The following is a 26,746-nucleotide window of genomic DNA, read 5'->3' as shown; positions in this document are numbered from 1 at the left end:
TAATATTAATAGCAGTAATATTGGTATTAGGAATAACTAGGAGTCTATGAGAACATCAGCGTAGGGTGGGCAGCTCGTCCAAGGCAGGTGGTGGCAGCTGGGACGTGGGCAGCTGGTCTGAAGTGGGTAGCCGGAGGTCTCGGCAGTCGGCTGTCCTTCAGTGTCCAGCCGGACATATGGGTGATTGTATACTCAGCAGTTATAGACTAATACACTCAGTTCCAGTGCCAGTAGATGCTGGATGTATTAAGAATTCCTGTATGTTCTATATGTTACTCAGTACTTAAAAGTTTAACGAGTTGCTGTTTTTGTCCTTCTAATCATGTCTTTTTGACTTTTTTTGGAAAGTTACTTTTACTGCACTCTTTTTCTTGAGCGTGCAACTCTACACACCTCTGATCGCTTCCAAATATCCAGTCCGTACTGACTTAGCCATTAGAACGAGGTAATTGTGCGGTGCTGTCTTAAATCCTTAGGCTCCGTTCACACAGCAGGCAATTCTGGTATTCTCACCAAATCCGATTTGTTTGGCTGCTCACATTGTCTTTTAATTGTGATCCGTGTGAGACATCAGTCTGAACAGATCAGCTCCTAAACCGACCCGCCTGTGCAAAAGACCAGAGCTTCACGTGGCTCGTCCAGAGGAAATCATGACGACTGGTGAACGCAAGTCACTCCCGGAGCTTCAGTTTCATCTTCACCAGCATCACAGGAGCGATTATGAAGTTCCAATGATTGACAGCTGGGCTCATCACCCAGAATGTGTCCGAGTTCGCTGTAAAAATGGCGCGTTATTCAGCCACGGCCACTTCTTTGGTTCGTGTCCTCGGATTCTTTAAGCCGTTCTCTGGCGCTGCAGCCTCGGCCTCCTCCAGCCTTTCCGAACGAAACCTCTCCGAACACGGAGCGGCTGCGATGAATCTCTTCTAATTTTTTCTAACAGAAAAATCGGCCTTAATGTTTGAGTCTCAGCAGCACGGAATTAGTTTGAATGTGGAGTTGGACTGATGTAAAAGTAGCATGAATTCCGATCTGGCTGTTCAGACGGAGTCGCATCGCCGCAGATCGGATGCGTATCGGATTTCAGTACCACATGTGAAAGCGTCTCAAATCGGAGCTGAAAATGTCCGATCCAATGTGTTTATCTGTTCACACTGACACACAGACACACATCTGTGTCCCATGTGAGGAAAAAGATCGGATTTGGGCCACTTTGACCTGCTGTGTGAACGTCTGGTTAGTGGGGCTGACGTAAAACAAAATGCTGCGGATTGGTTTTTGTGACCTGAAGGCATGGGTTGTGTTTTCTTCCTCAGTGATCGAGAATACCCAAGGCTTGGACAGATGATCGTGGACTATGAGAATCCTCTGAAAAAGATGATGGAGGAGTTCGTCCCACATGGAAAGGTGAAAACGCATCACATCAGCTAAAAACTTCTGCTTTCTTACACAGTCATTCACTTGTCTTTTAATGTAGCAGATGGCTTTTGACTACGTTGTATTAATTTTGCTGTCAGATGCAATTTTACATGAAAACAATCCAGAATGTTTTGTGAAATACAGCCCAGTACTTTTATTGGGGGCAGTCGTGGGCTGGAGGTTAGGGAACCAGCCCCGTGACCAGAAGGTTGCCGGTTCGATCCCCTCGGCTGACAGTCCATGACTTAAGTGCCCTTGAGCAAGACACCTAACCCTCAGTTGCTCCCCGGGCACCGTGGATGGGGCTGCCCACCGCTCTGAGCAAGTGTGCTCACTGCCCCCTAGTGTGTGTGTTCAGTAGTGTGTATGTGGGTGTTTCACTGCACGGATGGGTTAAATGCAGAGGTCTAATGTCACAGTATGCAGACCCAGTGACATGGTTATAAATAAATATAACTGAAATTAATAAATCAAATACAGCGTTTTTCCTTTGAGCACAATGGCTGTTGAACGTAATGTAGAACACCTCTGTCATTGATGGCAGTGCAGAAATTTAGCTTTCATGACCTTTTCTTCTCATGTCTGGTACAAACTTGCATCTATTTGAGTGTGTAGTATGGATGTCATATAACATATACAACATAAAATACAGGGAGGAAGGAATTTTTCTGGGAAAACTCCTGGAAAACAGGAAACTTTTTTGAAATCAGTAGCCAAAATGGTCATTCTTTTCTTTTTGATATTTAAAAAATATATTAGAAATGACTAATGCATATTGATTTCACCACTAAAATGATGGGGTGATGTTTTTATTGAAAATCTCATATTTCCATATCAGCACTTGCACTGCTTACTGACTGTAAGGTTAGGGTTTTATATATATATATATATATATATATATATATATATATATATATATATATATATATATATATATATATATATATTTTATTTTATTTTATTTTTTTTTTTTAATTTAATTCATTTTAAATACCAAAAAAACCAAAGAATAACAATTTTGGCTACTGATTTCAAAAAAGGAAATTTTCCTGTTTTCCAGGAGTTTTCCTGGAAAAAATTCCTTCCTCACTATATTTTGTGTTGTATATGTTTATATGACATCCATACTACATAATTGAATTTGAAGTTATAACCATTTGTCACTGTGTCTGCACACTGTGAAATTAGACCTCTGCATATATATATATATATATGTGTGTGTGTGTGTGTGTGTGTGTGTGTGTGTGTGTGTGTGTGTGTGTGTGTGTGTGTGTATATTTTTAAATTGGTTTTAATACAGATTAAGTCCAGATTCTGTCTCACATCTTAAACACGCTAGATAACTAGTGATGTTGAAGTTACAGCACCTGAACTATTCAGCACTGGCCTCTGATTAACCGCCTGCCCTGTCTTTGGTGGCGTAGTCCCTTTCGGATGCGCTGATCTCTCTGCAGATGGTGTATCCCCGCCGTAACCTGTCTGCTGACCAGTGGAGGAACGCTCAGCTGCTGAGTCTCATCAGCGCTCCCAGCACCATGCTGAACCCAGCACAGTCTGATACGGTACGACATGGAGGCATTTTGACAGCGTGCAATTATTGTGGGATTATATTAAAACCCAGTGGTGTGAAAAAGTGTTTCAAGCTATCAAGCTTTTGCGATAACTGGCGATGAGTCTTTAACAGCGCTGTGGAGGAATTCTGGCCCACTCGTCTTTGCAGAGCTGTTGTAATTCAGACGCATTGGAGGGTTTCCCAGCATGATCCGGCTTTTTAAGGTCCTGAAGCAGGAAAACAGTCCCAGACCATCAGACTGGACCGTGATCTGAAGCATTTAAGTTTGACAAACATGCAAAAGAATAAGAAATCAGGAAGGGGGCAAACACTTTATCACACCTCTGTATCACTCACTTAGGCAGTGAATCAATAGATTTTTGGACCCATATCTTACATTATCTCTTCTGTTTTTCTCTTGAAGTCCACTTATAATGTTTATGTGGGTTCATGCACCAAAATGGTCGTAATATTTTTTTTTTTCATGACCGTTTTCATTTCTCTGCTTATCCCTTACAACTAAACAGGCTCCTCTAGTTACTGTGTCTTTAAGACTGATGGATATAAATGATCTCTTTTGATTGGCTGACCTGTATTGTTTCTCAGTCAGGATTTTGCTTACTGTCTTGCACTAAATCCAGTTAAACGGGACTCATTCTGCCGTCTTGATAAGGAAACGTGCAGTTGATCAGTTGATCTGACCGATATTTGAGGAATCAAAAAAATCCAATACATCTTAGATTTTGGCCGATACTCTTTTTTGTTTCTTGAGAAATGCATAACATATACAAATTTTCCCTAACATTTGTTATGCGTAGTCGTTTTGCCATCAGGCAGGAGATTCCGAAGCATGCAGTGTAATGACCAGTTTCTACCCACAGGCGGTCCGGTCAGACTTCTAAGAAAGCTGTGCAGCTGTGGGTCCATCCCCAGTTACCATTTCACTTAGTCAGTATTATAATCTCATGTAAGTCCTACAGGCAGTAACACTCAGTTTAAAACGTGTATATGGATTCTTCACAGATGATCCCTTGTGGTCAATCGCTGTTTTAAACTGTCCTTTATGGTCAGAACACGACAAACACTCACCAGACAGTGGAACACTTCACAGGTCTGTCATGGGACAGGGGGAGAAAGTGTCTGGTCAGCTGTTTTTATCAGCTGGAAAAGCACGGCCGCAGTTTTTCTAATAGTCATAATTTAAAAAGGAAAAGATTATTTTAGCTGTGAGGTGACGAGGCTCGGCCGACCCGTTACAAACGCTAAACAAGTGGCCACAACAGAGCTGAACTGTCCAGTTTCTCAACAACGTCAACTTAGAACAGCAAACATCAGCTGGCTCAGTGCGTCAGTGATGGACCGCCTTACTCACAGATTTAAAACAGTATTCTCGTATGTTTAGTATCCTGAACAATGTTTACAAATGACTCCAGACTCCTTTATTTAAAGAAAAAAAGAGAAACATTTTTTGTTTTTCATGACTTGGGCTCTTTCAGACATTCGCAACAGTGATTTTATTTTAGCTTTTTTTTGTTTAATATTTATCAGTATTTTAATTGTGGTGTTTGTAGTGTTGTATGGTCTTGGAAGTTGACTGGTTATTTCAATATTTATGAAAATATTTAACTCACATTAATGTCTTCTCGCACAAACTTATTAAAATCCTTCTTATTGTCAGGCGGAAGAGGTCACTCCGCATCTTTGGCTATCTAACCTGTTGTCCGTGATTAACGGGGTTCTTTCCTGTTTTCTAGATGCCGTGTGAATACCTGTCTCTGGATGCCATGGAGAAGTGGATAGTGTGTAAGTACAGTGTGTCTAAATGCAAGAAAACAGTGAGTTAATCAGAGGAGTAAGAGCGTTATTATATTATATTATATTAAGGCAAGTCATTTTTTGATCAGTAGGGAAATAAATCGTTTGATTCTTTAGAAAACAAGCTGTTTATTTATGAAATCTCATGAAAGCCTTCATGAGAAAAGTGTTATTTATACATATATATGTATGGGTGTGTGTGTGTGTGTGTGTGTGTGTGTGTGTGTGTGTGTTAGTGTTAGTAGTGGGGTGTTTTTTTTTTTTTTTTTTTTTTTTTTTTTTTTTCTTTTTTCTTTTTTCTTTTTAAAGCCCAATTTTCTCCCCAGTTTAGTTGTCCCCAATTCCACCTGCTACTTAGGACTCCCCCAATCACACGATACTACCAGTGCTAGGAGGGTGAAGGCAGCACAGGCTTCCTCTGAGACCTGTGAAACCAGCCGCCGCTTCTTTTCGAGCTGCCGCTCACGCGACGTCACGGGACAGCCGGACGCACTCTGAGGAAAGCGCCGACCGCCAGATCTGCTACGTCAGCTAACAGACGCCTGCACTGACCAGCATCACGCTGAGTGATGAGGGAGATGGGGGGCCGTTCTACCCACCCAGAGAGAGCGAGGCCAATTGTGCTCTCTTGGACTCCCAGCTACGGACGGCTGCAGCATCACCAGGGATCAAACTCATGATCTCATGATGACGCTGACGCTTAGACGGCTGCGCCGCTCGGGAGCCCCGCAGACTTTTTTAGCTCTGAGTTCAGTTTAAGAATGAAGGCATGTACAACTCACACATTTTCACAGAATCGCAGTCAAGTGGAAGAACCCTGATGGTCATATGACTGCTGTGAGTTATGATGGTGATCACACTGCATCGTGTTCTTCAGGATAATTAGAAGCCTGAGCAAAGCTTTATACTAAGGGTAGATATCTGTGTACTGAAAATGCATTTTACATAATCATACACTGAACATGTAGCGTTGTTTCTGAACAGAGCGTCTTTTTTTTGTTTTTCTGAGTTGTGGTCTTTCCTTAAATTGAGTGTGAAATGAGAGAAACATCGTCTTTCTTGATCCGATAATTGTGCGCTATTGTTCTCTAATCCTGCCTGTGTTTTTGTGCGTAGTCGGGTTCATCCTGTGCCACGCGGCTCTGAACACTGACCCTGCCGCCCTCAGCCTGTGGAAGCTGGCTCTTCAGAGCAGCTCCTGTCTCTGCCTCTTCAGGGACGAGGTCTTCCACATCCACAAAGCTGCTGAAGACCTGTTCGTGAACCTTCGCGGGTGAGCTTCTCTCTCACACAGACACTTAAATGATATCATACTGAACACACTACACTCTGCAATAAAGGGGAGAACTCTTATCTCGGGATTTTATGTGCGGTCTACTGAGATCTGATATGTGGTAGTAAAACCAGCATTTTCCAATATAAAACAAAAAATAAGCATAGCTTTATCAAGCCAGTCTGAAGTGATGTGTTTACGACTTGGGCCTTCTTAACTGGACAGGTTTGCACGTTTTTGTGTGTGTGTACGTTTCTATGGCGTTTTTTATACTGTTGCTACTTCAATGTGTTGCTTTCTGTGTGGATAGTTATCTCGTGTTTATACTAGGGAGGTATACAGGGAGATTCATTCGAAAGAGGCCCCGAATATTCTGCTGTAACTCCCGTTGGGATGAAGCAATCTGAACCAAAAAATTATGCTACATACTTTGACGTGTGTGTAATCGATTGCATTACATGCGATGCTGGAAGTGATCTCCGTTTTCTGCCAGACACATTTTGATGTGTAGCCCCATGTTCCTCAGCCTATCAGCAAGCCTTAGAGAGGTTAAGCGTTGCGACAGCTGTCCCGGCGCCTACCTCATCGCTCTGGCGCCGGGGCGTCCTGGCTTGTTCGAAGCTCCATATACTGAGGAGCTCATTGCATGTTGTTTCATTCAGATTGTTCCGTCCTAGAGAGAGTTATTACAGAGTATTCTGGGCCTCTTTCGAATGAATCTCCCTGTGTTTACGTAAGCAAAACGTTTGTTCTCTGCATTTTTATTCTTACTAAATATCGTCCTTTCAGTGTTTTTGTGTGTTAGTATGGATTTTTTCCAAACCAAGCCTAAGCTGGCAAGCTGCAGTAAAGTGTTGTTTTGAGTCCCGTTTTCACTGTTAAGTATATCACCTGTATCACAGCCTCAGATGTTTCCTCTCTGCTGTTCTACCTGTCGATCTGTTACAGCTATAACAAGCGTGTCAACGACATCCGCGAGTGCAAAGAGTCGGCGCTCTCGCACGCGTAAGTGCCTCACATTTTCGATACACATCTAAAACTCATAATGCCCAAAAACAGCAGTTTGAAACTGGCACCAAAAGAGCCAACGGACCACGTGAACCAGCGGAAATGAGGAGGATCTTGTAGAACAGTGTGAACGATTTGAGGACATTCCAGAACAGTGTGAATAGGCAAGATGTTCTAAAACAGGGTGAAGGAGGGAAGAATGTTCTGCAACAGTGTGAGTGGAGGAGAACATTCTAGGACAGTGTGGATGGGAAAGAACATTTGGTGACAGTACAATTGAGTGAGAAGATTCTAGAAATGTGTGAATAAGGGAAAACGTTCTAGAGCTGTGTGCATGGTGAAGAACAGTTGGTAACAGTACGATTGAGGAAACTCGGGAACCGTGGAAATAACGGAAAATATTCTAAAACACTGTGGATGGGGAGGAACATTTGTAGAACAATGTGGATGTGGAACGAAATACTTGGTGACAATAAGACTGCGTGAGAAGGTTCTGGAGCAGTGTGAATGAGAGACTACATTCTAGAACATTGCGAATGAGGGAAAAACGTTGTAGAATGGTGTGAATAGAGTGAGATGATTCTAGAAATGTGCAAATGAGGAAAAAGTTTCTAGAACAGTGTAAATAAGGGAAACGTTCTAGAACTGTCTGAATAAGGGAAGAGCATTGTCGAACAATGTGGATGGGGCAGAACATTGCAGAACAGTGTGATTAAGGGAAGAACATTGTAGAGCAGTGTGGATGGGGAAGAACGTTGTAGAGCAGTGTGGATGGGGAAGAACGTTGTAGAGCAGTATGGATGGGGAAGAACGTTGTAGAGCAGTATGGATGGGGAAGAACGTAGAGCAGTGTGGATGGGGAAGAACGTTGTAGAGCAGTGTGGATGGGGAAGAACGTTGTAGAGCAGTGTGGATGGGGAAGAACGTTGTAGAGCAGTGTGGATGGGGAAGAACGTTGTGGAGCAGTGTGGATGGGGAAGAATGTTGTGGAGCAGTGTGGATGGGGAAGAACGTTGTGGAGCAGTTTGGATGGGGCAGAACGTTGTAGAGCAGTGTGGATGGGGAAGAACGTTGTAGAGCAGTGTGGATGGGGAAGAACGTTGTAGAGCAGTGTGGATGGGGAAGAACGTTGTAGAGCAGTGTGGATGGGGAAGAACGTTGTAGAGCAGTTTGGATGGGGCAGAACGTTGTAGAGCAGTGTGGATGGGGAAGAACGTTGTAGAGCAGTGTGGATGGGGAAGAACGTTGTAGAGCAGTGTGGATGGGGAAGAACATTGTAGAGCAGTGTGGATGGGGAAGAACGTTGTAGAGCAGTGTGGATGGGGAAGAACATTGTAGAGCAGTGTGGATGGTGAAGAACGTTGTAGAGCAGTGTGGATGGGGAAGAACGTTGTAGAGCAGTGTGGATGTGAAAGAACGTTGTAGAGCAGTGTGGATGGGGAAGAACGTTGTAGAGCAGTGTGGATGGGGAAGAACGTTGTAGAGCAGTGTGGATGGGGAAGAACGTTGTAGAGCAGTGTGGATGGGGAAGAACGTTGTAGAGCAGTGTGGATGGGGAAGAACGTTGTAGAGCAGTGTGGATGGGGAAGAACATTGTAGAGCAGTGTGGATGGTGAAGAACGTTGTAGAGCAGTGTGGATGGGGAAGAACGTTGTAGAGCAGTGTGGATGTGAAAGAACGTTGTAGAGCAGTGTGGATGGGGAAGAACGTTGTAGAGCAGTGTGGATGGGGAAGAACGTTGTGGAGCAGTTTGGATGGGGCAGAACGTTGTAGAGCAGTGTGGATGGGGAAGAACGTTGTAGAGCAGTGTGGATGGGGAAGAACGTTGTAGAGCAGTGTGGATGGGGAAGAACGTTGTAGAGCAGTGTGGATGGGGAAGAACGTTGTAGAGCAGTGTGGATGGGGAAGAACGTTGTAGAGCAGTGTGGATGGGGAAGAACGTTGTAGAGCAGTGTGGATGGGGAAGAACATTGTAGAGCAGTGTGGATGGTGAAGAACGTTGTAGAGCAGTGTGGATGGGGAAGAACGTTGTAGAGCAGTGTGGATGTGAAAGAACGTTGTAGAGCAGTTTGGATGGGGAAGAACATTGTAGAGACACACACACACACACATATATATATATATAAATATTATTTATTAATTTATTTTATAAAAATTGACAATTGAGCATAGTTTGGACACCAGACATGTGGCCCGTATCTTTTACTTATTTTCCATCGTTTGATCTCTCCAGAGGCTCGATGCACAGGGAAAGGCGCAAGTTCCTGCGTTCTGCCCTGAAGGAGCTGGCCACCGTTCTGGCCGACCAACCAGGCCTGCTGGGCCCAAAGGTACTGCGCAGTGACCCCTTTGACTATCAGGTCTGATCTTGAATTCCTGTAGCTGTAAATCAGTCTCTGAGCTTCATATTGGATTCTCTGCTGTTTTCAGGCCCTGTTTGTGTTTATGGCTCTTTCTTTCGCTCGAGACGAGATCATCTGGCTGCTCAGACACGCAGACAACATCCAGAAGAAAAGCACAGACGACTTCATCGACAAGTAAATTAGATGTTCACACACCTCACACTCTCTGCCTCAGTCATTAGACCTGTTAAACACTTTATCAACCTGGAGTTGCAAGTATGAGGAAAATCTCCATTTCCATGCTCACTACAAGGAATCCGATCCAAAATGTTGTGCATGCCTAGAGTACCATCTGGTGTAGACGTTACTATGACAACAAGCATCATGTGAGTCCAGTCAGAGTGAGATGAGCAGCAGTGAGCAGTGCTTGTGTTTTTAATGACTTAATGATTTGATGTCAAACTCAGAAAAACGTCCTTCACATGTCCCTGTTAAAGAAGGCTGAGAGGAAGCCCTTCTCTGGTTTCCTGTAGCTGCACGCATCAGATTTAAAACCCTAATGCTGGCCTACAAAGCCAAAAATAGACCAGCCCGTACCGACTTGCTGGCAATGGTCAAATCTCGAACTGTACCACGAGCACTTCGAGCTTCGAGTACAGCTCGGCTTGACCCGCCATCCTCCAAGGCGCGTGGAAGACGAGCGTTGAGAATGTTCTCTGTACTGGCACCCAAGTAATGGAATGAACTCCCACTGGCTGCCCGTACAGCAGTCTCTCTCAAACACAGACTGAAGACCGTCTCTTTACACGACACTTAAATGAGCATTGAATTAAGTACAGATTGCAATATATTGTGCTGCACTTATATATTATATTTTATTTTATTGTATTGCACTGTGTGTTGTACTGTAGTGTATTGTAGTTTATTGTACTGTAGTGTATTGCACAGAGTTCTGTGTTCAACTCTGTTCCTTTTCTCTCTGTATCTACAGTGACTCTGTTTCTAGCAGTATCTGAGCTCAGGACCGTCTTTCTCTCTAACCTGGTAACCAGCAAAGATACTTTCTCTAGACAGACAAAGCACTTCTTGTAAGTTGCTCTGGATAAGAGCGTCTACTAAATGCTGTAAATGTAAACGTAAGGTGTCGTGTTCTGAGACACATAAGCTGGACGTCCGTCCCGCCGCCGTCTTTTAAAGATCAGAGCATGAACTTCGTCTCCTCTGCAGACCAGTTTCTGCTCCGCCGTGTTGGACGGTATAAACTTTCACTACGACGCGACGCACAAGCAGAACGGACTTAAGCTTTCCGATAGGGAATGTAATCGGATACAGACGTTTACACAGATGTTATTCTTCTATTTAATGGATTATTTACAGGATTACCTACATCACTCAATTGGATAGAAACTGCATTCTGATTGGCCTCAATAGGACTAGTCTATGCAGATTGAGGTGTTTACATGGACGTGTTCTGTTCTCGTTGAGCTATTAGTCAGTTTATTTATGGATTATTAGGCTGCATGTAAACTATCTGGTGAGAGTCGATTCTCAGTAGCATTAGAATTTGCTTTGGGTGTAGCACTAGGGTGAGGTTTAGGTTTTGGATCTGGGTTGTGTTTAGAGTTAGAGAACGTGAAGCTAATAGATATTTGGTTAAATGTGAGTTAAATGCAAGGTAAGTATCCACAGAGGCCTGTCCCCCCCCTAAAGTGTCCCCCAAAGTTTTTTAATACTTGTTTATTCTGTGTTGGCAAATTTTGATATGATGGCCTAAAATCATTTGCTGTGAAGAGGAAGAGTATGAGTGAGTGATTGTGTTTCTCTCAGGCACATTGCAGAGCTGATCTTCTACATGGAGGAACTGAGGGCTCACGTGCGGAAGTATGGGCCAGTCATGCAGAGATACTACGTCCAGTATCTGTCCGGTTTCGATGCCGTCGTGCTCAATGAGCTTGTACAGGTGAGCTACTGCTGTTTGTGCCGACACAGTAAAGAAGCAGTAAACACGACTGTGCTCCTGCCTTAAACTCAGCTCGTTAAAACGCTTCTCTCCACACTCTTTTTACTTCATTCACTTTCTGTATTTTCTTTGTTTGCACTCTCTGTATTCATGACATTGATAGCTGGTCTGTTTTTATACCCCAGATTCAGCTGTAGGGGATTTTACATTTGCATACATTTACATATACACTGTATTTTCAAAATTATTCAGTCACCCATTCAAATCATTGAATCCAGGTGTTCCAGTCACTTCCATGGCCACAGGTGTATAAAGCCGAGCCCCTCGGCCTGCAGACTGCTTCTACAGACATTAGTGAAAGAATGGGTCGCTCTCAGGAGCTCAGAGAATTCCAGCGTGGTACCGTGATCGGACGCCACCTGTGCAGCAAGTCCAGTCGTGAAATTTCCTCACTACTAAATATTCCACAGTCAACTGTCAGTGGGATTATAACAAAGTGGAAGCGATTGGGAACGACAGCAACTCGGCCACGAAGTGGTCGGCCACGTAAAATGACAGAGTGGGGTCAGTGGATGCTGAGGGGCATAGTGCGCAGAGGTCACCAACTTTCTGCAGAGTCAATCACTACAGAGATTTTGGACAATTTCGTGCTCCCAAATTTGTGGGAACAGTTTGGGGACGGCCCCTTCCTGCTCCAACATGACTGCGCACCAGTGCACAAAGCAGGTCCATAAAGACATGGATGAGCCAGTTTGGTGTGGAAGAACTTGACTGGCCTGCACAGAGTCCTGACCTCAACCCGACAGAACACCTTTGGGATGAATTAGAGCGGAGACTGTGAGCCAGACTTTCTCATCCAACATCAGCGTCTGACCTCACAAATGCGCTTCTGGAAGAACGGTCAGAAATTCCCATAAACACACTCCTAACCCTTGTGGAAAGCCTTCCCAGAAGAGTTGAAGCTGTTATAGTTGCAAAGGGTGGGCCGACATCATATTAAACCCTATGGATTAAGAATGGGATGTCACTCAAGTTCATATCTGTGTGAAGCCAGACGAGCAAATACTTTCGGCAATATAGTGTATTTAATGCATAAACATACATGACCAGTGGGTGTCTTTTGAAAATAAAATAAATACTAAAGTGCTGTATAGTGATCTGTAATACTCATGTTGCATACAGTCATTCTTACAAATAGCAGTATGAAACAGGAAGTTGTTATTATTACTAGAATGTGCTGTAATGTGAGGAAATGAGGCCTAATGAATAGATTACAGAACTATTTCGATTACAGTTGATAGACTGAAAAAAGACTATTCATCTAATGATCCCCCGCCGACAGTGCGGCTTATTTAAAGACTGATCTGAATCCGTCCTAAACATCATCGCTGAAAGATGAGGTGAAATGACACACCTGACCACTAGATGGAGGCCAAGTCATGCTTTTCCTGTCCTCAGACCTGCAGTCTTCCCTCAGTGGTGACTCCTCCCGTCATGTCTGAATTTCATAGCTTCTCTTTTGTAGGCGTGTAATGTTCCTGATGTCTTTGCTTCTTTTAGAACCTGTCGGTCTGTCCAGAGGATGAATCGATCATCATGTCTTCCTTTGTGAACACGATGACTTCTCTCAGTGTTAAACAAGGTACTCATGTCTCTTGCTTCGTCAGTTATTAGAAAGGCGTCTTTCTCGCTTCTTTACATTTTAGTAAAGGCAGCGTTTTCATGTTCCCATATACCTCTGAGGCTGTGTCGTCATTCTGTACTGGGCCTACACTCTTTTAGAAAAAAGGTGCTAAACTGACACTGGGGTATCTCAGTATCTTTAGTCAGGGAACATAACTGAACCACAATTCACTGAAATGATCTGTTCTAAGCTGGACTGACTCCACACACCCCGCCTCGCCTCGCCTCCAGGCTTTTATTCTACTGCTCTGTTTTAAAACATTCGGTTATGAAAAGGAACAAATACCAACTTTTTACCTGGAGGAACTGATTTAAGCTTCACAGCCAGACCTTAGAACCACTCCGGGAGCTTTGAGGGAACATTTACAGTTTGTACCTTGACGAATGAAAAATGGTCCTGAATGTACAGAACCTTATGTAACAGTGTATATCAGGAACTCTGTGTCTGAGATGGGTTTTCTCCATGAGGCGTTTTATTATGGGTCTGTAGTTCTTCTCATAGTTAACGTTTCATGATTCATGCTTAGATAAAAGTGGCTGTAGAAATCCCACACTCAGCACGTTTCAGTGGTTTCCATGGTCCAGTATGCCTGATGTGAGTGATCAGATCCTTCTGAAGGCCTTTGGGAGCTGAGTCAGATGCATCCAGAACAAGGAAAACTGCACTGATTTCTTTCTTTTTTTTTTCTTCTTCTTCTTGAAAGATGTTCAGTGTGTTCACACTAAGCCAAAACGCTGGGTTCCTGTTTGCTGCTCAGATCCGTTTAGTTTGGTTGTGTGGTTGTTTTTTTAACGCGGCCCGTAACGCGGCCCGTTTAACGTGGATCGCTCTACCGGACTGGTTCAGAGTTAGAGTTGAAAACACATGGGAGACTTTAAGTGACTTCAGGCTAAAATCCTTTTGCTTTGAGTGACTCTGTACCTTTATTGCGTTTATTTCATTGTGATTCCATGTTGTCACTGCTGAAATGATCATAACGATACCGAAACTTTACTAAATGACAATTTTAGCCAATTTTTTGAGCAGAACTCACAAGCGTGTCCAGTACGTCAACAGCGAACTCAGCTTTCAACAGCTGTTCACACAGAAAATCACCATATTTTTCATTAAAATACAAAAAAAAGTTTACTTAATTGCAGAAAATCTGTGTTTCAGGACCGTTCTTATTGTTCCACACTGATTTTCAGGCTTTGGGACACATTTACTTCAAAGCTATGGTATCTAACTGCCCACCATGTGGCCATGAGGGACAGAGATGCCGCCTCATTCCCTGCTCTAAAATACAGGGCGTGGCTAAAATAAGCCTCTGCTTACAGACTGAACCTCTGTGTTTCAGTAGTGGCATAAAAACCTGGGACAGCATTTATTTATTTATTTATTTATTTATTTATTTATTTAACTTTTTTTGTTTATTAAAATAATTTTTTAATAAAAAAATGTTCTCTATCTCTCTCTCTCTCTCTCTCTCTCTCTCTCTCTCTCTATCTATCTATCTATCTATCTATCTATCTATCTATCTATCTATCTATCTCTCTCTCTCTCTCTCTCTCTCTCTCTCTCTCTCTCTCTCTCTCTCTCTCTCTTTATCTCTCCCCCTCTCTCTCTCTCTCCCTCTCTCTCTTCATCTCTCTCTTTATCTCTCCCCCTCTCTCTCTCTCTCCCTCTCTCTCTTCATCTCTCTCTGTCTCTCTCCCACTCTCTCTTCATCTCTCTCTCTCTCTCTCTCTCTCTCTCCCTCTCTCTCTCCCTCTCTCTCTTTATCTCTCCCCCTCTCTCTCTCTCCCTCTCTCTCTTCATCTCTCTCTGTCTCTCTCCCACTCTCTCCTCATCTCTCTCTCCCTCTCTCTCTGTCTCTCTTCCAGTGGAGGATGGTGAGGTGTTTGATTTCAGAGGGATGAGGCTGGACTGGTTCCGACTGCAGGTGAGTAAAGACACAAAGACGGCAGTAAACTGAACCCGACCCCTTCAGCTAAGTGACGGGATAGAGTTCCCGTATCCTTTAGGCTCGATCATAACGAATAGGGCTGGGGTGGTGCCCGGCCTCTGGCAGAATTAATCGAGCCCTAGAACTGCGCGCTGGTGCCGTATCCTGGTCATCGGACTCCTGTCAAACATTATTAATCACGCTGCGACACTAAGGCAGGGTTCAAATGCTTGGTCCCCTGGGCTTCACCGGGCATAACGACTCGACCTCCGATCTTGTATACTTATCAGAAGTGACACGGCAGCTGTGGTGGGAGAGACAGACGGTAAAATATCAGTTCTTCAAGACACTTTTGTGATACACGATTAATAAGTTGGAACAGACACGGTGCCTCTCTGTTTACATGCAAAGGCTGTTGCCAGTCTGATTGAACACATTGCTGTATCTCAATAGTTAGAACAGCCTATTCTCTCTCGTAATTACACAAGGGTAATAACATTAATACAGTTACCTTTGTACTCAGACTGGAACAGCAGTTGTTTTTCAGATTTTCTTTTCGGCAATAAAAGGAAGTATGTAATTAATTACATTAAGACGTTACTCACACTCTATCTGCCAATTAACTAGCATTTATGTTACAAGTGCTGTGACATTTATAACCAGTTTCAGATGTTGCTTTACCGCATTATAACACAGTACCTACATAATAACTCCTCAGGAACTGTCTGATTATTTCACAGTGTAACTAACGCTGCACTTCAGGAAAGTTCCTGTGCAGAAGATACACGTGTAAATACATGAGGCTGAACTGAAGTGGATACACATGCTTAATTTCATAGGCTGTACTTCTGGAATCCATCTGTGACACTGACCAAATCATCAGTAGTTACAGTGTTGTTGCATATGTTATATGTGTGACTACAGTTACTACAGACACGCAATATAAAGTGGGCCCCTGTTTTTCTACAGTTTTATCAGATACTCACCATAACGTTGACTATCTGCTGCAGCCCTAGTCGCATCTTCCACCTCTAGGCCAGAGAAACAGTATCATGTGTTGTGTTGGAGTGAGAAAAATACAAAACGCAGCGGTTTCTTATGGCGAGAGACTGGATGGCGTTCGTTTGTCCTGAGTTATCCCCACTGATAAATGTCTGTCAGGTGGAAATAAGCTATTCCGTTGTTTGTTTATAATTGGAAGCAGTTGGGAAACTGTGCCTGCATTCTGGAAAGTATAAAGGCTGATGGAAAGTCGTTCCTCTTTTGGTATCTGCCCTGAAAGGAGGCGGGATTATAGACTCGGGGGGTGTATTAGTTTTGACTATCCAGATGGGACCATACGCCTTTGATCCGAGCCCAAATAATTCAGCCATCAGCCCTGATGAATGTCTCAGCATTTTCATGCGTGCGCACACTTCCGCAAGAATTTGCATACATTTTTAACGCTCCCGTCCTCGGCACTTTTGTGAGTGTGGTTTAGATGCGCTCCATATGTTTTTATTTATTTCATTATTTGTCTGCTGTGGTCTCTGTCGTGCCTAAAAATAAGACATCTGTTAGGCGTTGTTTACGCTCTAGTATAAAGGCTTGTTCACACTTGGCCTGTTTTTGGTTCAGTCCTGCGGTTGCTGGTGTTGGTGTGGTTCGTTTGAACAAGTGAAAAAGTTGACCTGTTGAGAGTGAGAGCGCAAAATCGAAGAATCGCAGGGCTTCAGATCATCCCAGTCTCCTTTTTATCTTCTCTTCTTTATAAAACAGAGAGAATTCCGGCCCTAAAATCTGATTGGCTGAGCCGCAGTCGTAAAGTTGCTGATATACCCACTCCTATGACCACCTACCAGCGACTGAACGACATGAAAAAACCCTTCAGCTGTTATGAATAATCTTTGACTCTCATGCTGTTCGCAAGGACCCCCAAGTGAACTGATGAAGTAGGAACCCGTTTTTTTGTTTAAGCTGAGAGGCTGGCGACTTGTATTCTTACCTAGAACCTTGCTGGTCAGCTAGCTGGCCAGCTAACAGCCTAAACAGCAAGAAAGTACTTATGGTGTGATTAACTTTAAACGGCAGCATAAAAGTCTAAAAAAATGGCACTTTGATGTGTTGCATGCTTCAAATGTCTGTTTCACTCAGAAGTCGCGTCAAACCCAGACTGAATTCCAAACGGCTCTGTACGCCCTAAAATAGTGTTCTAGCTATGAAAGTTTAGCCTCTACAGCCAAACAGTGCATCGTCTATCGAGTGTGGATTGTTTGAGTCCCAGAAAAACTGTTTCTTAGCTGTATTTTGCTCTGTTGGGCTGCAGGATCCAGTATTTAAACTCCTACGCAGTGCACTATGTAGGGAGCAGGGATTGAGATTCAGCCCCAGTGTGAGAAGAGGGACCGCTGGATTGGTGCTAAATAAGACTCGCACTGGTAATTTAGAGACCAGACAGCAAAAGATTTTGCCCAACATCCTTCTCTGTGATAAAATCTCAGTAACCCGCAGCCTCTTATTGCTTTAGTAGTCTATATAGCTTATGGTGTAGTCACATTTACCTTCATGCATCATTTTTGATTGCAAACCAAAGTATAAAATGAAAGCCAGCCCATGATTCTTTGTCATTCGGGTTCTCTACAGAAACATTATTGCGATCAACGAGTGATAGAAGCGCAGCTCTGGAATGGTACCGGCGTCTAATCGTACATCCCTGTCCTGATTTTACTTCCCTTGGTTTCTCTTGGATGAGTCATGCATATCTGAGCCATTGATCTCCAACTCTGGAGGGAACGTCAGAAGGCGTAGGTAGACACATATGTGCCTGACTTTTTGTTGGAGTGAAGATATTCATAAATAAACATAATACGTTAGCACACAACTGAGTCGAGATGAGTGAAGTTCCACAGTTCACTATAATGACTCGATAGTGAAAACGTCCTAACTTGCTGACTCCGCCCGAGGGTCCTTGGGAAGTGACATCAGGACGGGGAGGTGAGATTGGGGTTCCCACTGGCACTGCAGTTTAACCTCTTATTCTCCAGGGTGTATTTTGGTTTGTCCATCTGAATTTACATGTCTAAATCATTAGGCAGATTATTTAGTAACTGCATGAAATAAATGTACATTTTTATTTATTTATTTGTTGTAAAAGCCCCTCAAATGAACAGAACATGTGTTTTATGATCTCCACATATCTCTATAGGCTTACAATTCACTGCTGAAAGCCAAAAATCTCGGCCGCTCTTTGTGTTGTTCTCTAAAAGTGATGTTTCCAGAGCAGATCACTGAAGAGACGCCGTCTGTTTATAGTTTAGAGCCCAGATTTGGGGAAAAACGGCTCGACTTTCAGTAGAAAAACAAAGTTCAGCTTCTTTTATTATAAGGGTTTAAAATGACATCACCGTCTATTAGACTGGAGAGAAGAGCTACAGCCTCACACGACGCCCAGCTTCTGAATGGAGCTTATGGAATATGAACGTTATGAAGAACATGACCAAGTGCGGTTTGGAGCCACCGGTGGTCTCAAGGAGTAGGAAAGGTTCAAATTAGCCAGTTGGTTGACATTGACACTTTTATGTTAATTAATATACGCTGCCCCTGATAAATGAATAAACAACAAATTGTAGCAGCAAATATTGAATATTTTCATTTTCTAGTATTCTATTGAGTTTTATGTCAATTATTGAAATATTATGTAAGAAAAGGAAAAGCTGAGAGTGTGTTTCACTTTAAATGGCTGATATTTATCTATTTAAAAGGCTATTTAAAGTGAAACATCAACAAATATCACGGTTATTATTATTCATTATTTTTGTGTGATGTAGCCAAATTGATAAGTTAGCAAGTGACCATGTTTTAGATTCTATTTGAGCAAGTTTCAGAGCCACTCACAAGCCAAATGCCAATCATCTCTCTGTGTTTATTCTCAGAAATAAATACTGTGGAGAGCTGATAGTTAGCAATAACAGCAAAAATGCAATATTAGTTATTAAATGTAACTAAGAGAAACAAGTGCAAGTACAGGAAGAGCATTTGGGCCGAACCAGACAATGAAAACCCACATCGCCACCTCAAATAAGAGCTCTAATACAAACAGTTCAGAGTCCGTCAAGGGCTGTGTTAGCTTGTTTTGGCACATCTAGTTATTGAGTTCCAGAATTTTATTAGAAATATTGTTTGTGAATATTAATTGTAATAGAATAACAGACTTATTCAGACCTTAAAAGTCGCTCAGTGTGTTCATCTAAAAAGCACAGACGCGTTCTGGCCCGTGGACGAGCTCCAGGGCTCTTCACTGCTTTCTTTAGTGCGCTTGAGCCAGTGTTTTAACAGAGAAGCTGAGAAGGACGGAGTTCATTTCTTCTTTCTTCTCCAACCTCTCTGTCTCACTCTCTCCACTGCTGTGGGGTGAGAGGGAGTGAAGCTGCACTGTGTTCCCACACCTGAATAATTATTTTCTCTAGTTTGGGGATTTTCACAGCAAGGCTTCTGTCCCAAACAGATCCTGGCTGCTGTCCTCTAATTGCACGGCCTTCAGCTCTGTTTTCTGATTGTCAGTGCAAAGAAAACTCAGGAAGTGTTTAAGCAGCTGGCAGAACAGCTCCTGATGTGTGAACATATGCATGTCAGGAGCAGTTTTGTCTTTTTTAACGCCCTGCCTTTTTAAATGAGCAGTGCTCAAGAGCCTTAGGAAGGCCCTCCCTTCTCTGCTCTTCTACAAGGTTAACATCTCACTGTCATGACGATTTTATGGACTGGACAACAGTTGAAAGACAATGAGTGTTTACATGCACTTATACTCCGATACCTGCAGAAAATCAGGTATTGTCAGAGGCTGAGCTGGAGGTGGCGGAGATGAAGATGCTGAGCTTTTCGTTGGGAGAGACAAGGATGGACAAGATTAGAAATGAGCAGATCAGAGGGACAGTGAAGGTGGAGCAGTTTGGAGATGAAGCCAGAGAGGCCAGGTTGAGATGGTTTGGACATGTGTTGAGGAGGAATAGTGGATATATTGGGCAAAGAATGTTGGAGATGGAGCTGCTGGGTAGAAGGAGAAGAGGTAGACCTCAGAGAAGGTTTATGGATGTAGTGAAGGTGGACATGGAGATGGTTGGTATGAAAGTAGAGGAGGCAGATGATCCGCTGTGGCGACTCCTAAAGGGTTTAGGAAAGATTATTTAAATCTTTCATTTTGTACAGCTTGTGTTTGGTTTCAGTGTCGCTCCAAAAGTGTTTTGCTGCGTCTCAAAGTGACGCTGCTTATTTCCGGTAACGCAGTCAATTTTCACACGTGCTCAGACTGAGAACTCTGAAAGAAATCAGAGTCAGAGCTCACAGCACTGAGAAATCTGATTACTGGGCTAAATTCCAGCCTCTTAATCAGATTTCTTAGTCAGATTTCTAGATTTGATCTAAGACTTTGATCTAAGAAATCACAGTATACTGTTTACATGACCATTTGAATTACATATGCATGGTGGTGTGTTAGTGTGTGTTGTGCTGATATGAGTGGATCAGACACAGCAGTGCTGCTGGAGTTTTTAAACACTGTGTCCACTCACTGTCCACTCTGTTAGATGCTCCTACCTCGTCAGTCCACCTTGTAGATGTAAAGTCAGAGACGACAGCTCATCTGCTGCTGCACAGTTTGTGTTGGTCGTCCTCTATTCCTTCATCAGTGGTCACAGGACGCTGCCCACAGGACTGCTGTGTCTGATCCACTCAGAGCAGCGCAACACACACTAACACACCACCACCACCTCAGTGTTACTGCAGTGCTGAGAATGATCCACCACCCAAATAGTACCTGCTCTGTGAGGGTCCATGGGGGTCCTGACCACTGGAGAACAGGGTAACAGAGTATCAGAGAAACAGATGGACTACAGTCTGTAACTGTAGAACTACAAAGACCAGCTATACAGTAAGTGGAGCTGATAAGATGGACAATAAGCGTAGAAACAAGGAGGTGGTCATGATGTCATGCCTGATCAATGTAAATCAAAACCGTTATGTATTTGTTGTTTTTCTATAATTTCACTGATTTTCAAGTTGATGTCCCCTCGACATATAACTAATTTGCCGAAACCGTCTTTGGAGCGCAGTTCTGTTTTAAGGGCCTTGGGCAGATTGACGGTGCGTCCATGTGTTTGGATGGAAGCTAGAGTGTGATGTGTTACACAAGATCTCTCAGGTTTCAGAGCTCCAGAGAAACGGTCTCCCTTGGAATTGCTGGAAACAATCATGGCTGTGAAGGGGTTGCCAGCACTATCATAAACCGCTCCGTTCTGTTTCCAGAGGAGCCCTGAACTCTGCTCCGCAAACCTGGCTGGCCTGCCTGCCTCTCGCTGGATAAACCCAGTGCGGTGCTGGAGCTTATGGGATAGTATGAGGAGCAATTGTATGTGTATGCTCGTCATCGTCGATCTACAGAAATACGGGACAGTATTAGAGAAAGTCTGAGATCTGCTTTGTTGTCATGGACACTTCAGTTAAGATTGAATTTAGGACAGAAGCCATTACAGAACAGTTCTTAAGTCTGTAATCTTCTCTTATTTCCAGAGAAGAAAACAGTGTTACAGACACATCGTAAGTTGCCAAAATATTCTAAATATCTTCTTAACTTTGAGAGAAACTCCAGAGCATCTTAACTTCTGTTTTAATAATCTGATTCTATTGTTTTATGCAGTGACAGACAGCACAGTGTACTGTAATCAGCATAATGATCCAACAGTTTTCAACCCTAAAAACGGTGCTTTGACTTTTTTTTGGTTTGTTTTTTGTAACAGTATTTTAAAACCCCCAGACACTGCAGACTCAGTCTTCACTGTCCCTGTTATTACTTTTGTGTTATTGTTGATGAAAACTCTGATAAAATTTTACAGTGATGGTGTTGAATAATGAGGAGATAGAACTGATCATGTGCCCGTTTGTTAGGACGCTTGGCTAAAGTGTTCGGGGAAATGGAGACTGAAACTGAGAGCGGTGACTGACAAACAGCGCCAAGCGACTCAACATTCCTAACTTTCAGTCTATCGCACTTTAGTTTTGTTTGTCTTTCTTTACACCAGTAATAGTAGCTAACGTTAGCTCTGACTGACTAACTCGATTACGTGTTTGTTTCTGCTGTGCGCGTATGGTCGGTTGCTAGGTAACAGAAACAACAGTTGATTGTCGACTTCAGTCAAGTGAGTTAACGTGAGAAAAGAAAAGATGCTGTAAGATAAGATTCTTATATTAAGATCAGGTTTGCTTCTGTAATCCGAATTTGTGAAAAGTCTCATGTTGACCTGTCAGATCTTAAGTTAAGACAAAACGATAAGAATTTTCTGTAATACAGTCCCAGGTCACGTGTTATCACATCATAACGTGACCTCTCACGTCTGGGACCCATGTTTTTTGTGATGGCACACAACCTCGAATGTCCTGTTGTTTTCATGAAAGCTTATTGCTTAAGGTTTGGTTTCCACAGTTTCTGTTGGATTCTTCATCTTGAAACGTTCACACAGTATAAAGGGCCGTTGGTCATTCCAAAAACAATGGTTTTGCGGTTTTCTGATGACAGTGGTGTATACTTTCGAGAGTGTGTAAAGAGTGCACACAGGTTCGTGTGTGTGTGTGTGTGTGAGTGAATCAGCAGAGTTCACTCAGTTCACTCCGTCTGCTTCTCCTGTGTTTCCGAAGCTGCAGTGCTCTTTTACTGCCATGGCCGATTAGAGCCACCAGTGGCTCTCTGTAAAAACAGTTCCAAAAATAAGCCTCGGACTTTTAAGACTTTCCCTTTTCCTGCTTTAAATAGGAGCTGAGCACTGTGCGCTGTGTTTATTGTGCCACAGGCACATGCAGAGCAGCACCTGCTGAACACCGTGGCCTGACTGGGCGTGTGTGTGTGTGTGTGTGTGTGTGTGTGTGTGTGTGTGTGTGTGTGTGTGTGTGTGTGTGTGTGTGTGTGTGTGTGTGTGTTCATAACTTCAGCTGTGTTTTTACTAGAGGTGAAAAAAAGTATTGATACATCCATCTGAAGGTGGTGATTCAACAACATCACTTCTGGAATGATGAAACAATGAATTATAATCTTCTACTGTAAGAAAATATTACAAATGTTCTAATTTTTCTACATCTAATGTAAATGAAATACATACATTAATGTATTGTTTTTGTTTCTGTCTTCCACACTGTAAATGTTAGTGTATTCATTATAGTTTTAAAAATTATTCTAAAATCATGAAATTGTCATTTAATTGTGGCCAGGTTTTATGATGTATTGAGTAATTTCATGATGAATCACAATTAAATTGGATCCGAAATGGATTCTGTAATTTAATAATGTACTGAATCATTTCCTAAAGAATCAGAATTGAATCAAATTGTGAAATTTAAACATTAGAATGCTTTGAATAATTTCCTAACTTTTGTTACTTTTGGGAGTTAACTGGTGCCTTGAGTGCACTATTTTGTTCCACCCCATGTACCATGAGATGCGAATAATAATGAAGCCTTATCTTATCTTATCTTATCTTATCTTATCTTATCTAAAGAATCCTAATTGAATTTAAGAATCATTATTCAGTTATTGAATAGAAGAAATGAAAGATGTTGGTTACATTCATTTCCTAAAGAATCGTGATACACTGAATCATTTCTTAATGAATCGTAATTGAATCACAGCATAAATTGTGCAGTTTCATGATGTTTAATAATTCACTAAAGAGTCATGATTGAACTGAATCTTAAAATTAGATTTTAATGATTGATTGAGTCATTTCTTATATAATAAATTGAATTGTTAAAGTAAACGTTTGATGCTTTGAATAATTTCCTAAATCATAATGGAATTGAATCTTGAAATGTAAAATTTCATGATGTATTGAATCATTTCTGAAAGAATCCTATTCAATTGTGGAATTTTGAATTTCTTGGCGTATTGAATCATTTCTGAAAGAATCCTATTCAATTGTGGAATTTTGAATTTCTTGGCATATTGAATCATTTCAGAAAGAATCCTATTCAATTGTGGAATTTTGAATTTCTTGGCGTATTGAATCATTTCTGAAAGAATCCTATTCAATTGTGGAATTTTGAATTTCTTGGCATATTGAATCATTTCAGAAAGAATCCTATTCAATTGTGGAATTTTGAATTTCTTGGCATATTGAATCATTTCTGAAAGAATCATATTCAATTGTGGAATTTTCAATTTCATAACGTACTGAATCATTTCAGAAAGAATCCTATTCAGTTGTGAAATGTTAGATTTCATGATGCTTTCATGATGATTTCTGAAAGAATCATATTGAAATTGAATCTTTAAAATTGCATGTTGCTTTATAATTGAATCAAATCATGGCGAAATAAATGACCACTTCCCAAACAACCTTTATCAGGTTGAGTCGCTAATGTCCGAAGTTTGATTCCTCTAGTTTTCACACTAGTAACACGATTTTTTCTTTGAAGCCTTTTATTTTTTAATGTGTGGTTGTGGTTGCGTGTGTTCCGTGTCAGTTTCTCTTGGGCCTCGTTTATGGGCTCTCACAGCTGTTTTGCTCAGCTCAGACGGAGGGAAAAAAAGTAGAAAGTCCAAAAATGTTGGGGTTTTGGACCCCAGAACCTTATCCATGCGACGCTAGCGGTTCTCAGATCAAAGCGCCCGACGGTGTCCTCCTGCCCGGTCCTGTCTGTTTTGCATACTCTCTTCATTTGATCGCGTGTGCTCGGGAGGAACTTGTGTTGGTTGGCCCGTTGTCTGATTCAGCAGTATCAAGTTAACATGAATATTTCCCAGAAATCCTCCTCAGAAGTTAATGATATGGTAAAGCAGCGAACCGCACGTTTTCCAGCCTCCGGCGCGCTCCGCTTTCGCCCCAGTTCTGCTCCTCCGCGCTGCCTGGGGTTTTTAGTCACGGAAACGGAGCCAGGCGTTTGCCCGCACGTCTGGGACGATTTTTTCGCTCAGGTTTGTCAGAATGATGAATTGACTTTGACTTGATTGCTTTCGGATGCTTTCGGATGCTTTCGGCGATTTTGTGCGTGTAGTCAGACAGAGAAACAAACAGCAGCTGCAGCAGAACCGAACAGATCACACACGCATGAAAAGAGCTGTAAAATTTACAGAATTTACGAAGCACTGGACTGAAAGCAAATGACCGTTTATACGGTGTCCCTGTTTATAAACAACAGTGTGATGCAGCATCAGAAACCACATAATCACGATCTCATAGAGATACTGAGCACCTGCACACGCTTTGACTTAGTCTGCTGTTTGCACGGTGCTAACACCATTAAAACACCATCAGAACGCTGTTAGAACACCACCAGAACATCAGAGGAATACCATTAGAAAACCATTAGAACGCTATCAGAACACATTTAGAACACCACCAGAACATCAGAGGAATACCATTAGAACACCAGCAGAACACCATTAGAACACCGTCATAAAACCATTAGAACACATTTGGGACACCACCAGAACATCAGAGGAATACCATTAGAAAACCATTAGAACACCATCAGAAAACCTTTAGAACACCAGCAGAACATCAGAGGAATACCATTAGAACACCAGCAGAACACTGTTAGAACACCGTCATAAAACCATTAGAACACATTTAGGACACCACCAGAACATCAGAGGAATACCATTAGAAAACCATTAGAACACCGCCATAACATCAGAGTAATACCATTAGAAAACAATCAGAACACTGTTAGAACTTCTTCTTCTTTCGGCTGCTCCCTTTAGGGGTCGCCACAGTGGATCATCTGCCTCCATCTTGCCCTATCCACTGCCTCCTCTACTTTCACACCAACCATCTCCATGTCCACCTTCACTACATCCATAAACCTTCTCTGAGGTCTACCTCTTCTCCTTCTACCCGGCAGCTCCATCTCCAACATTCTTTGCCCAATATATCCACTATTCCTCCTCAACACATGTCCAAACCATCTCAACCTGGCCTCTCTGGCTTTATCTCCAAACTGCTCCACCTTCACCGTCCCTCTGATCTGCTCATTTCTAATCTTGTCCATCCTTGTCACTCCCAACGAAAATCTCAGCATCTTCATCTCCGCCACCTCCAGCTCAGCCTCCTGTCTTTTAGACAGAGCCACAGTCTCCAAACCAAACATCATAGCAGGACGCACTACTGTCTTGTAAACCTTCCCTTTCACTCTTGCTGCTATCCTTCTGTCACACATCAGCCCTGACACCTGTCTCCACCCACTCCATCCTGCCTGCACCCTCTTCTTCACCTCTTTTCTACACTGTCCATTGCTCTGGATGGTTGACCCAAGATATTTGAAGTCATCCACCTTTATGACCTCTACTCCTTGCATATTCACTTTTCCACCTGCCTCCCTCTCATTCACACACATGTAATCCGTCTTGTCTCTACTGACCTTCATTCCTCTCCTCTCCAGTGCAAACCTCCACCTCTCCAGATTCTCTTCCACCTGCTCTCTACTCTCACCACAGATTACAATGTCATCTGCAAACATCATGGTCCATGGATCCTCCTGCCTGACCTCATCTGTCAACCTGTCCATCACCATTGCAAACAAGAAGGGGCTCAAAGCTGATCCCTGATGTACCCCTAACTTGACCTTGAAACCATTTGTCACTCCAACGGCACACCTCACCACTGTCTCACTATCCTCATACATGTCCTGCACCACCCTAACATACTTTTCAGCTACACCTGACTTCCTCATACAGTACCACAGTTCCTGTCTTGGCACCCTATCATATGCCTTCTGTAGATCCACAAAGACACAATGCAGCTCCTTCTGACC

General features: G+C 42.6%; 1 protein-coding gene across 4 annotated transcripts in view; it reads left to right on the top strand.

The window, feature by feature from the left end:
* nckap1 (NCK-associated protein 1) overlaps nt 1-26,746 on the top strand; it is a 109,207-nt gene that overhangs the window by 40,647 nt on the left and 41,814 nt on the right. For all 4 annotated transcript variants that reach the window (XM_017722895.2, XM_017722898.2, XM_017722897.2 and 1 more), the window contains 10 exons: nt 1,317-1,407; nt 2,844-2,981; nt 4,726-4,774; nt 5,903-6,059; nt 7,008-7,064; nt 9,301-9,397; nt 9,498-9,604; nt 11,237-11,369; nt 12,930-13,011; nt 14,916-14,974. In XM_017722895.2, the coding sequence (XP_017578384.1) occupies nt 1,317-1,407; nt 2,844-2,981; nt 4,726-4,774; nt 5,903-6,059; nt 7,008-7,064; nt 9,301-9,397; nt 9,498-9,604; nt 11,237-11,369; nt 12,930-13,011; nt 14,916-14,974 (970 nt within the window). The remainder of the gene's footprint in view (nt 1-1,316; nt 1,408-2,843; nt 2,982-4,725; nt 4,775-5,902; nt 6,060-7,007; nt 7,065-9,300; nt 9,398-9,497; nt 9,605-11,236; nt 11,370-12,929; nt 13,012-14,915; nt 14,975-26,746) is intronic.

The sequence above is a fragment of the Pygocentrus nattereri genome, chromosome 6 (assembly GCF_015220715.1).
Source record: "Pygocentrus nattereri isolate fPygNat1 chromosome 6, fPygNat1.pri, whole genome shotgun sequence".
NCBI lineage: Eukaryota > Metazoa > Chordata > Actinopteri > Characiformes > Serrasalmidae > Pygocentrus > Pygocentrus nattereri.
This window is presented reverse-complemented; position numbering and strand designations above follow the sequence as displayed.